The sequence below is a fragment of the Miscanthus floridulus genome, chromosome 17 (assembly GCF_019320115.1).
Source record: "Miscanthus floridulus cultivar M001 chromosome 17, ASM1932011v1, whole genome shotgun sequence".
Taxonomy (NCBI): Eukaryota; Viridiplantae; Streptophyta; class Magnoliopsida; order Poales; family Poaceae; genus Miscanthus; species Miscanthus floridulus.
In genome coordinates, this window is record NC_089596.1 from 82,483,650 (window position 1) to 82,497,306 (window position 13,657).

A 13,657-nucleotide genomic window follows, 5' to 3' on the forward strand; every position below is an offset into this window, starting at 1 on the left:
GGACATGTCCGTCGCCTTAGACTTCGACCCGGAGGTACTGTCCGGATTCCGAGAGCCTGGATAATGACGGCTCTCTGCTTATTTGCACGCCCCAAAGCAGGCTCACGCGCGGCTCTCGTGCGCTTGCGCCACGCTGTCCACGCCACGTCGATAAAAACCTTGTTCCGATGAGTTATGAACCTAAGTGGCATACTTAAAGAACATTAGGGTGCCAAAAGTATGATTTGAGAGTTTGTGAACCTAAGTGGCACCCCAAGATAAGTTCAAGGGCCCACGATGCATATTACTCCTTTTGTTTTACCTTGCCAGCCCACTGGTGAACCGACGGCGGGAGGTGGAGTTTTTTAATTTCTATATTTTATAAATTTGTTTTCACAAAAATAAACGTCTAGACTAAAATTTAGCAAATATCATATACTTAAACAGAGAAACACCCGTACGTTACGCCAGGTCATGATTTTTTGTATATATACTCCCTCCGTTCGTAAGGCCCAGTTCGTTTCGCTGAAACTTGGCTTATGCTAATACTTATGTTGATTTGTTATGAGAGAGAAACAATGTTTGTTCGCTGAAAAGTACTACTGGGAAGCGTGTCAGTCAAATTTGTCCAACTTTGACCAAGTTTTATATTAAATAGTATTAATGTTTATATCTATAAATAAATTTATTATAAAAATATATTGTATAACTACTTATTTTGTATCATGAATGTTAGTACTTTTTTATATAAATTTAGTCAAAGTTCAAATGGCTTGACTTCTCGAAAAACGAGAATTACATTCTTTCGTAGACGGAGGGAGTATTACGGTGGTAGGTTTGATCATGGCAACCACCAGTAATCGAGTAGTTCATGCGGTTGCCACAGTTTGCAACAGTCTCCTTCATTCTGGCGGTGTTGACGCATGTCATGCACACTGAGGGACGAAAACGGATGGAAACGAGCAGAAGACCCTCTCTTGTTTCCGTTTTCATATTTTTTATAAAGAGCCTATTCGTTGGTTGGTTTCTAGGCTGATAAGTCCGGCTGATGTTGGTTTGTTGTGAGAGAAAAACATTGTTGGCTGACTGATAAGCCCTATCTGAAACCAATAAGCGAACATGCTATAAAAAAAGATAGGATGGTGTGGCAGAACTGCCCGAAGTAACACACCTTTGGAGGCGCTCGTCTTCCACCACACACTAAGCACCCCGAAAGCAAGCTACATCAGTCGAATTCCATCGAGCATGCCCCAAGGAAGAACTCGAATAATCCATATTTTTTCCAGGATCTAATAATGAGAACGAGTTTACAATACTTAGTCTATTTTATACAATCAGAGTTTTTAGAAATACGTTATTACAATACCTAGTTCAAAGTGTGGAATTTAAACAGCGGAATTACAATAAACATCTAACGGTAGAATACAAGGATCCGTCTGTGCCTATCAGAAGAATCCTCCACACAACAGCTACTCTTCAAACTGCACCTACAATAGGGTAAATAAACCCTAAGTACACAATATACTCGCAAGACTTACCCGACTAGTAGGAATAACTTTTTGACTCCAAATAATATGATAAGCTTTTATAGGTTGCTGAATTTACTTTTCATAAAAAGCATTACTAGTAGTAGATCCTTATATATGTTTCTTATTAGCAGTCGTGATTAGCTCATTATCTAGCCATTCTATGTAAGCACATGTTCTACTTTCAAGCAAGAGTTGAGCAAACAGATCTATTTCACCATCTTTCATCTTTCAGTTCTTACTACGGTGCTAGACTGTAGATAAGTCGTACCAGATTACTCAGCGATTCACGAAACAATGTGCCCAGCTAGATACCCCAAAACACACGCCCCGCTTGTACCCCAGGTACAAGCATGACCAACCCATCACTCTCCTGTCAAGGGGTCCAGGTCCCCGTCCAAACTTGGACTCCAAGCCCCCACACCTGAGTCCCATAAAACAATGTAATGAACCCACGACTACATGATGGTGTGGTGCTTAGACCTCCACCATCCCTGCCTCCAATCAGTCGGCCTGAGCCAGAACCCACGACAAAAGTGCAACGAGCCTTCCCTGCTCCCATAAACAAGTATGTGCTCAGAATAATAAGTCTATGACCTGACTAGAATCCAATGCAACGGCCGGTCCTTAATCGATATGGACAGGGAAAACAGTGTAACCAAGCTATGCCCTGTTGGCCACGGGACACAACCTCTTACACCCACCAATACACATACCATATCCCTGCCCGGTCTCTATTTTTTCTTTCATCATTTATCATGAGTGATAATAATAATCGCCTATTATGAGTAACGACGGGTTACTCATGCTACCAATAAACCTAAGCATAGCAGCTACTCGACCTAAGCTAGTAGGACTCATAGATAGGTATATCTATGCATGTAGTTTAAATATAAATTATGTAACGTAAATGTACATCATATATATATTTTCAGTGATTATTCAAAATAAGGGTTATGCACCGGAGCTTGCCTTGGGCAGGCGTGGTGTCAGCTCAGTCAGTGGTTGCTCTGGGACCTCCTCCTGCACGAGGATCTCCTCCTCGTACTCTTCAATCACCTCCTTATACTCCTGCTCGCTCACAGTCATGAACTCCACCAACTCGTTTTCTACATGCATGCAATGACGATGCAATGCTAAATATTAAGGCAACAACAGTTCTTAAGATAAGAATACATCTATTAAGCCACTAAGCTAGTTCTAATGACTAAGATACCAAGCTAATCATCATTCCCATCAAACCAGCAGGGTTTCGTCTATAAGTGCTACTTAGCAACTAAAATAGATTCCTACCCTTATTAACAATTTCCTATATACTACAACAAGGAGTACTTAGCTACCATATTTCTCAAAATATTCTAAGGCTATAGAAATTACAGTGAGCACATAATAATACAATGAACCTGCTGCAAAAAATTCAGGAACAAAACTATTACCCATTTGCCACAAAAATTCCTACAAATATTAACCTAATAATACTAAGCTCTTTCAAATGAATTAATATACCTAAGCATCAAGTCATACATGTATCCACTAATCATACCATTAGATAGACAATATTTTTAGGAACTAAACATAATTTATTTCATCATTTTTGGAAGTCTATGTGAATTGATATAATTTTTCAAAGTCTAGCTCAGAATCTAAAAATAACCTATTTCTATTTTCTAGAAAAGGAAAAACGAATTCAACCCGCGCGGCCCACTAACGAACAGCACGACCCACACACGCGCAAAGGCGGCCCGCAACGGGGGAGCCCGCGCGCACGCCGACCAACTTGCAAAAACGCCCTCGCGTTCTCCAATAATACTACTAACACTATGTGCACTATTTCAACAGACTACAACTTTGCAACAAAACCCTCGCCCCTTCTCTCCTTTGCAACGGAGAGGTCCACGCCCTGGCCGCACACGCCGGTGCTACGGCCGATGACACTGGCGACCCTCGTCGACCAACCAGGACCTTCCCTGCCCTATCTAAAGGACTGATGCTCACCTAGGTGCAGACACAAATTGATGGGCGATGAAGAGATGAGCGGGGGCACGTCCAGGAGCTCCCTTTGCGGCAACGGCCAACCTATGATGGCGGCAACCTCGTTTAGGCAAGCTTCGCCACCAGAGAGGAAATATGGACAGCGTATGAGCGTTAGGGTCTCACCATGATCCTAACCGAAGTGGTGGTACGGCCAGAGACCGCCCTAGTCGAGCCGGCCATGTGCGCGTGGCAAGGGTGATAGTGGGCCATAGTGGCTCGACCGCGTCAGCGTCACGAGGGAAGCAGTGAGGACACAACTCAGGTGCGCACATCGAGAAGGATTGCGAGGTGGGGCTGGGGGTGCAGCCAATTCGGCTCAGGATGGCAAGGTGGGGTCTTGCCCACGGCAACGGTGAGCTTAGCCTATAATGGCGCAGCGGTGGAAGCAAGGCTCCAAATTAGAGCTTGTCACGGCATGGTTGGACGCGGTCTGGTGTCGGTCGGCTAGCAAGCTCAAAGGCGGAGTTGGGAGCGCAGCGAATTGAATGGACGTGACCCTTCCATGCTGGATTGATGGCGTGGCTCGGTTGGGCCAGGTGACAGAGGAGGGAGGGGAAAAGGGAATGGGTCTAGCTAGCTTGCCCGAGCTTTGGTAGGACATGGCTGGGCGCACACGTGCAGGCGCTGTGAGCCAACGCAGCCAGGAGGGAACGTGCACGCGCGTAGGCGGTGGCAACTTGGTAGGGCAGCCGTAGCGCCATTAATGGCAAAACAACACGCGATAGCCATAGCAAGCCCACGTGCATGAAGATGGGATGGGCAGCGGTGCAAAGGCACAAGCGGATGCGACGGCAGCGTGCTGTGGCGTGGTAGGAAACAGCGCAGTGCAGCGAGCTGGGGGCAGGGCAGTGTAGCAGAGCGAACACGTGTAGCCCCAATGGCACCGTGAAAGGTCCTGATGGCTAGAGGGGGGGGTGAATAGCCTAATAAAATTTCTATAACAACACTTAACAAAATAGTTAGACAATTATGAGGCAAAGCAAGTGTTGCGCTAGCCTACTCAAAATACAAGCCACCTACCATAATTCTAGTTTAGATAATGTCTATTCATACAATAGCTATGACACTACCCTATGTTAGTGTGCTCTCAAAGGCTAACTAAAGAGCCACACCAACCAATCAAGCAAGCTCTCACAACTAGCTACACTAAAGAGCTTATCAACTAGTTTGCGGTAAAGTAATGAGAGTGATCAAGAGGGTTATACCGCCGTGTAGATGAAGAAACCAATCAATCACAAGAATAAATAACAATGAAGACCAATCACCTTGGGATCAATGATGAACACAATGATTTTTTATCAAGGTTCACTTGCTTGCCGGCAAGCTACTCCTCGTTGTAGCGATTCACTCACTTGGAGGTTCACGCGCTAATTGGCTTCACATGCCAAACCCTCAATAGGGTGCCGCACAACCAACACAAGATGAGGATCACATAAGTCACGAGCAATCTACTAGAGTACCTTTTGACGCTCCGCTAGGGAAAGGTCAAGAACCCCTCACAATCACCACGATCGGAGCCGGAGATAATCACCACCCTCCGCTCAACGATCCTCGCTGCTCCAAGCCGTCTAGGTGGCGGCAACCACCAAGAGTAACAAGTGAAATCCACAGTGAAACACGAACACCAAGTGCCTCTAGATGCAATCACTCAAGCAATGCACTTGGATCACTCCCAATCTCACTATGATGATGAATCAATGATATAGATGAGTGAGAGGGCTTTGGCTAAGCTCACAAGATTGCTATGTCAATACAAATAGCCAAGAGACTGAGCTTGAGCCAGCCATGGGGCTTAAATAGAAGCTCCCATAAAATAGAGCCGTTGTACCCCTTCACTAGGCACAACGTGGGGTGACCGGACGCTCTGGTCCGATCGACCGGACGCTGGCCCTTAGCGTCCGGTCACGTGATTCACGCCACGTGTCCCCTGCTTCAAATACTGTTCGTCAGATTTCAACGGTTGTCTGTTGACCGGACGCGCTAGTTAGAAAGTGTCCGGACGCTGGACCTTAGCGTCCGGTCATTTCCAGTAAGGTTCCAAACGTGATTTTCCCGACCGGACGCGTCCGGTCATGCTTGATCAGACACAACCAGTGTCCGGTCACACAATATCTCCTCTATACGCCCTACGTCAGCGTACGTCAGCACTGACCGGACGCACCCTGCCAGCGTCTGGTCATGAGACCTAAACGCATGTCCTCTGCTGCCACTGACCGGACGCTTCGGTCCAACCGAGTCCAGCGTCCGGTCACTCACAGTGACTTCCGTCTTTTCTGTCTAGGGCGCCGGTGGCACCGTCGGACTGTCCGCACTCTACGGGCGGACACTCTGTCGGTGGAGTTTCTTACCCTTGCACCTAAACTTCACCACCCTTGATCAAATGTGCCAACCACCAAGTGTATCACCTTGTGCACATGTGTTATCATATTTTCACAAACATTTTCAAGGGTGTTAGCACTCCACTAGATCCTAAATGCATATGCAATAAGTTAGAGCATCTAGCGGCACTTTGATAACCGCATTCCGATACGAGTTTCACCCCTCTTAATAGTACGGCTATCAAACCTAAATGTGATCACACTCTCTAAGTGTCTTGATCACCAAAACAAAATAGCTCCTACAAAATATACCTTTGCCTTGAGCTTTTTGTTTTTCTCTTTCTTCTTTCTAAGTCGAAGCACTTGATCATCACCATGCCATCATCATCATCGTGCTATGATCTTCATTTGCTTCACCACTTAGAGTGTGCTACCTATCTTATGATCACTTGATAAACTAGGTTAGCACTTAGGATTTCATCAATTCACCAAAACCAAACTAGAGCTTTAACATCGGCAGCGGCACCAGCAGCAGCGCGTAGCATGCGACGAGACTATGGCGGCAACAACGCGGCAGTGAGGTAGGGCAGCTACGTGCTAGGACTTTCGGCCACAGCGGCCAGCCGAGTGCGGCCAGGCGCGCGCGCGCGGTCGTCGTGCCGACGTCGGCATAGGGGCGTGGTGACCACGCCTACGCGAGGAAACCAAGGACGTGCCATGCATGCTTTTTAAAGCGTCCACTAATCGGTTGGTCAAACACCCAAAACATCTTCACCATACTTTAGAGGGTATATCAGGCCACCAAAATAACCCATAACACTACCCTACTTCTTAACTAGATTGCCGTACAAAAATTACCAAACATCGCAGTGTCTAGCTCACCAAAAGTTTATGAAATCTTATAAGTGTTGAATGACTTTCTATTTCTAGTTGTATTTCCAAACCCTTAGAAATATAAGCTAGCAACATTATTTATAAACACCAAGTATTTCATTGTCATCTACAAAGTTTGTACTTTCAACTTTATTTAAGTGTTGCATATATGTTCTATATTATTTTTGTTCGATAAAAATTTGCTTACAACCCTACTTGATAATTACGCGAATCATGGAATAACTTTTCGATTAACATTCTATTGACCCTTCTACGTTACGACACTGCATTTACTCATTTCACCACATGCATTAACACACAAATAGGATGCTCATGGCATGTTTTAGTAAATGATTTACAGTGTAACACCGAGGGTGTTACAGATGGACCATCTCGACCTAAGCTGATCCGTTGTATCGGACCTGTGGACCAGAAGGGTGGCTTAGACAAGTAGGCCATGGCGGCGAGTCTCTTCTACTTGAAGAGCCATCGCGGTGACATGGCTGGCCCAGGTCGAGATGGTCCACCTGGGCATCGCTCGTCAGGTGGGGGTTGGCGCTCCAGCAGCTATATGAGACGATGGCGAGCAGGCATGCTTCTGAATAGGCAGGGACATTTTAGTCTTTTTTGCATGCCTTGCCGAGGGCATGTGGCCATTTTTACACTGACCATCCAACTTGCTACGCCACATCAGTGAAAATGCCAAAAATTCAGTGTCTCTCCTTTCTCTAGTGGCAAGAATGCAAATTTCTGTGTAATAATGGTAACTGAAAAGTTGGTATCATAAGAGTGGCAAATAGTTGGCTTCTCTAAAAGCGCTTGTTTTTTTGCTGCGCTGCTGGCTGGTACTGCAAAAACTAACAAGGAAATACCGTAGCCCACGGCTGCTGCAGATAAGTACAACCCAAGGGCCCCCAAATATATCTTGAGCTCGTGTTGTCTACCTGCTTTGAGAAAAGTTATTATAACTTATTGACATACTGGTACTAAGGGCACTTAGATTGTCTTCAACAACCATTACCCAAAATACAAGATCCATTTCACGTTTGGGTAGCACTACAGGCAAAGGATTCAATACCCATTTTTGGTCTTTTCCAACAACAAGACCCAAAAGAGAACATTTTCTACAAATGTGTCTCCAGGAGAGAGGATACTCAGATTTGGGTCATACCTCTCGTGACACCCAAAATGGGTCTTCCATATAGGTACTCTGTTGAAGGCTATATATATTCTATTGGAGACCTATTTTGGGTTTAGGTCTTCTGATGGTTTCCCTGTTGGAGACAACCTTATAGTGTAGAAGCCATCTTAGTTTCTATGCGTATCAATTACCCTGCTACTTAAATATTTTGTTGATGTGGCAAATGATTTAATAATGGGAGAGAGAGAGGAGAAGATGATTTCTTAATAAAAAAACTATATCTACACATAATCAAGACATAAAGAGATGCAATAGATAAGTGAGGAAGAACATGTAATTGGATAAAAGATTACTACGTAGAAACTATTCGTTGAGAATATAATTTCTACTTATAGTGTCTACTAAAATAAATAGACATTAATCACCCTGTTCGCTCGAACTTATGAGTCTAGTTTATCAGCTATGATATAATATTTTTCTATTGTAACAAAACAGTATTAACTGAATTATCAGCCACAAGAACCATCAGCCAACCAGCTCGATTGAAATTACTGCACCAAGTACTGGCTACCGGCCGATTTGAGCTGAAAGCTTGATTCAGGTGACCTGAGAAAAGGATTAGAGGAAACCGTAGTTCAGTGCTACCGGAGTTGCTTGAGTGCTAGACGGGCCGCTAGTCGTTGGCCCATCGAACCCACCTGGCCACTTCCACCTGAACTTTGCCCTGCCTTCTCTCGACGACTTCGCACACGGCCACCCACATCCCGCGGACAGCCGCCGCCGCCGGCGCAAATTCCCCTTCCGCGTCTGCCTGGCCGCTGGGGTTTCTAGGCTAGTGCGTGCCGTCCTCTCTCCCCTCGCCCTCCACCACCATGGCCGAGGAGGCCCAGGCTCCGCTATCCGCCACCATGGCGAAGGAAGCCGAGTCGCCGCCGTCCGCCACCGTAGCGGAGGCGACGGCGCCGCCGCAGCTCGTATTATTCAACTCCCTGACGAAGAGAGAGGAGCCCTTCCAGCCCCGGGTGGAGGGGAAGGTGGGGATGTACGTATGTGGCGTCACTCCCTACGACTTTAGCCACATCGGCCACGCGCGTGCCTACGTCGCCTTCGACGTCCTCTACAGGTAGCAATCCCAGCACCCTCGGATCCGGAGGCCCTTTGTCTTGATTGCTCAATTAGTGCTCTCGATTAGGAAATATATTGTCTAGTAGCGTTGTCTCAGTGTATTGTTGTAGTAGTAGGATTGTGTGTTTAGTCATGCTCGGGTTTGGATGTTCAACATAGCTGGATCCAGGCTATGTCTAAACTGTATTAGTTGCTAGTTGCCTCTGGAATCTACATCTAGATACATGTTTGATGGACTAATTATTGCTGTGACTGATTAAGCATTTGAATTCTGGCCATACTGTATTTCTCATTGTCATGAATTATTTTTATGTGTTTCCTCTGTCCCAAATTATTTTTATGTATTCCTTCTGTCCCAAAATAAATCAACTTCTAGAGCTGTTTTATGTCAAACTATTTTAAGTTCGATCCACTGTATAAAGAATAGTACCAACATCTATGACACCAAATAAGTAAAAATATATCTTCATGCTGTATTCAATGATGCTAATTTGGTGTAAAAAAATATTAGCGATCTTTTATATAAATATGATTCTGGAAGTTGATTTGTTTTGGGATAGAGGGAGTACATGCAACATACCAATATGTGATTCTTTGTAACTTGGAACACTTTGAGCAAGCTAACCTTAGCGTATTAGTACTACAGTCATGTGTTGCTGTTTTGAATTAAACCTACAATGGTCTGTATACATTACATTAATATTTCAATACATTTGTCAAAAGACTAGCTGAGTTAAAGAATAATATTGAGTCATGTTGCTATCTGTGCTTCTTAAGTTTTGATAACATATTTATTCAATAATAAAACTGGTCTCACATTCCTTGTAGGTACCTTAAATTCTTGGGGTATGAAGTTGAATATGTCCGTAATTTCACGGATATCGATGACAAGGTAACAATTTGTTCGCACTATTCTAGAGTTACATTTTAGTAGTTGAGAAGGAAGGAGAACTTCTTGAGGTATAAAAATGGAAGGAGCACGATCTTATTTGTGACAGTGTCATCTGTGGACTAATTTGTTTCTGGGTTCAACTAATCTAGTGCTTCCTCTTAGCCGGAGTGTCACCAGTGCCATTTCATCCCAACATCTGTTCTTTTTTGTTGGCATTGTTCATAGATCAGACAACAGGATTTACAAAATAGTTTATTTTTTCCAGTGTGTTGCATGTTTAATATAAATTTTTATTTTTCTTTCCCAATACCTTTTGTCAGAAATTTGGATAAAATATTTCCTTGCCTTTTTTTTACAGATTATTAAGCGTGCAAATGAACGCGGTGAAACAGTTACAAGTTTGAGTAGCCGGTTTATCAATGAATTTCTTCTTGATATGACTGAGCTCCAGTGCTTGCCTCCTACCTGCGAGCCACGGGTAACAGAGCACATTGAGCATATTATAGAGTTGATAACAAAGGTACAGTATTGCTACAAATCAAACTGATGTAAATGTGTGTTTACTTATTGCTTTCATGATACTTTGCAGCTGTTGTCAGGGGATGAGCTTAGTTAGGGCCATCAGTGGCTATGTCCCACCCTTGAAATTTTGCTATGAACACAATAGGTTTCTGTCTAATAGCCAGTTGTGGTTGAAATTCTTTAGTAATTTTCCTGGTGCCCCCTGGCTTTGATTGGAAGCTCCACCACTCTGGCTACTGTAAACAAAATCAACACTGATGATTACATTATTTGCCACCATACAAATTAAACCCATTCTTTCACTCATTATATCTAGTTCCATGATATTCAACAGTCATGCATAACTTACTGTATATAATCCTGATGGCACAAAAAATGCCCCTTTAATCTCTTCTTATGTCACATGTCTTTCCCATGTTGTCTATGTTTCTGGACAGATAATGGAGAATGGGAAAGCCTATGCTATGGAAGGAGATGTGTACTTTTCAGTCGATAGCTTTCCTGAATATCTCAGTTTATCTGGAAGGAAATTTGATCAAAATCAGGCAGGTGCACGGGTTGCTTTTGATACGAGAAAGCGTAATCCTGCAGACTTTGCACTCTGGAAGGTAAGATTGAAGTACTGATGTTGCTAGGGTTGATTTCACAAAACTACAACTACTGGGTCTAACTATGAGGAAACTACAACTTCTGGGATCAGTTTCACAGAACTGCAACTACTCGTCCACATCCAAAGTCCACATGTGTTGTGTGGCTACACATGCAGGGTCCATGCAAAATGTTGTAGATCTGTTAATTGAGGCTGCAGTAGTTATAGTTTTGTGAAACAAATCCTAAAACCTGCATTTCCTTGATTAGGCACAAATAGCTGTAGTTTTGTGAAATAAACTCATATCTAGCTTAGTGTTGTCACTTTCTTCTAATTCTTCAATAATCATTGTTTCAGGTTGCAAAGGAGGGTGAGCCTTTTTGGGATAGCCCTTGGGGCCGTGGAAGACCAGGATGGCACATTGAATGCAGTGCAATGAGTGCTCACTATTTAGGACATGTATTTGATATTCATGGTGGGGGGAAAGATTTGATTTTTCCTCATCATGAGAATGAGCTTGCCCAAAGCCGAGCGGCTTATCCTGTGAGCGAGGTCAAGTGCTGGATGCACAACGGCTTCGTTAACAAAGATGATAAAAAAATGGCAAAATCAGATAATAACTTTTTCACGATTAGAGATGTAAGTGGTGAACACATGGCTCCTTTTAGTTTAGTCATTGTGATTAGTTTTAACCTTTAGGTTTCCCTTCAGATCTCCTACTGTTGCTTTCTTTAGTACTTTGCATGAGTTTGAACTTTAAGGTTCCTGTTGAGATCAATAACAGTTGTTTTTGTTCAGATCATTGCTCTTTACCATCCAATGGCTTTAAGATTTTTCTTGATGCGCACGCATTATAGATCAGATGTGAACCACTCTGATCAAGCACTTGAGATTGCATCTGATCGTGTCTACTACATTTATCAGGTACTTGACTTACTTTAGCTTCAAATTTTAGTCATTTTGTGACTTATTGGATTTAGGTTTGAGCATTAATTAACCTTGTGTCCTAATTCACTCCATTGTTTTCTTTGTAGACTCTATATGACTGTGAGGAAGTGCTAGCTACATATCGTGAAGAGGGTATTGCTGTCCCAGTGCCATCTGAGGAGCAAAATCTGATTGATAAGCACCATTCAGAATTCTTGAAATATATGTCGAATGATCTTAAAACCACAGATGTTCTAGATCGTTGCTTCATGGAGCTGCTGAAGACCATAAACAGCAGTCTGAATGATTTGAAGGTATTCTGGTCTCTTGTGCTTCCAAGTTCCAAGGTTATATTGTTTTGAAATTGTCTGCGGCGCTATTATTTTTTCCTTGCCCATAACACCATTTCTACTTTCAGAAACTGCAGCAAAAAATAGAACAGCAAAAGAAGAAACAGCAACAGCAGAAGAAGCAGCAACAGAAGCAACAGCAGTTGCAAAAACAGCCAGAAGATTATATTCAAGCGCTGATTGCATTGGAAACAGAACTTAAAAATAAACTGTCTATACTTGGTCTGATGCCATCATCATCTTTGGCAGAGGTACTGAAGCCAATGTGCCTGTCTAGAAATAAAATAATTCCGGTGTCTAGAAATGTATTTCTGTTTATGATGACCACCTACATATTTAACGAGTAAATTGTTGGTCCAATAGGTACTGAAGCAATTGAAGGACAAAGCATTAAAGCGAGCGGGACTGACTGAAGAAAAATTGCAAGAGCAGATTGAGCAGAGAAATGTCGCAAGGAAGAATAAGCAGTTTGAGGTATCTGATGGAATCAGGAAAAACCTTGCTACCAAGGGCATCGCCCTAATGGACGAACCTTCTGGTACAGTGTGGAGACCATGTGAACCAGAGCGGTCTGAATAATCATGATTATATGCTCATTGACTCAACAAGTGATGGTGTAAAATGAGATGTGGTATTCTGCAGGGTAGGGGTTCCATTGACTCACTAGTTGATACTTGCATTTCTGGTTGTGTAAGAAGCAATAGACCCCATATATATACTTGACTTCTTGGGAGGTTTGAGTTTTAGTTTTGGATATGAGACTTGGCAATTCCATTTCAATGAACAGATGAAATTTTACTTTGTACTATTTTTGCTTGTGTTGGTGGTTGTGCACCGGTGCTGTGTTTGAGATGATGAAGTCAGTGCTTTGTTTAAGGTAATGAAAACTGATCTGGCAGAATTTGGTTAGCCTCCTCGGGTCATGAAGATGTCATCTTTTGGACGTTGAAACTAACTTGCATAAACATGTAGTTATTAGACACTAAACATGATCACTAATTACACGTAAAGTAAAAACTAAAGAAAATTGGTCTGACTATAGCTGTTAGACGTTGATGTGCCTCTGATGTTGACATCATTCAACCAGATCTTTGATTATGAGAAAAAAAAACATGGGATTTATGAAACAGATAAGCCAAACATCATAGGCTCAAAATCATATCACAATAAAGCATAAGTAGTTACGCAACCGGGATCCCGAGTCTTGATGTAGTGGAGGTGTGGATGGTATCTCTCAAGGATCACCTTGGTTTGCTTAAATCGGGTCGGTTGGTATCTCCCGGGGATCACCGAGGTTTGATTTGCATAAATCGGGTCGGTTAAGTGGATGACGCTCGATTTAGGTAAATATCGCGGCGAATTCCTATTTGGTGCGTCAAAT

At 43.2% G+C, this 13,657-nt stretch overlaps 1 protein-coding gene across 1 annotated transcript; it reads left to right on the forward strand.

Annotated features, from left to right (window-relative positions):
- The first annotated feature begins 8,559 nt into the window (after nt 1–8,559).
- Nucleotides 8,560–13,081, forward strand: LOC136516607 (cysteine--tRNA ligase CPS1, chloroplastic/mitochondrial-like). The gene is made up of 9 exons (XM_066510048.1): nt 8,560–8,994; nt 9,825–9,888; nt 10,247–10,408; nt 10,848–11,018; nt 11,357–11,638; nt 11,798–11,923; nt 12,034–12,240; nt 12,345–12,527; nt 12,640–13,081. The coding sequence occupies exons 1-9, from the start codon at nt 8,744–8,746 to the stop codon at nt 12,853–12,855; spliced, it is 1,662 nt and encodes a 553-aa protein (XP_066366145.1). The 5' UTR covers nt 8,560–8,743; the 3' UTR covers nt 12,856–13,081.
- The last annotated feature ends 576 nt before the right edge of the window (nt 13,082–13,657 follow it).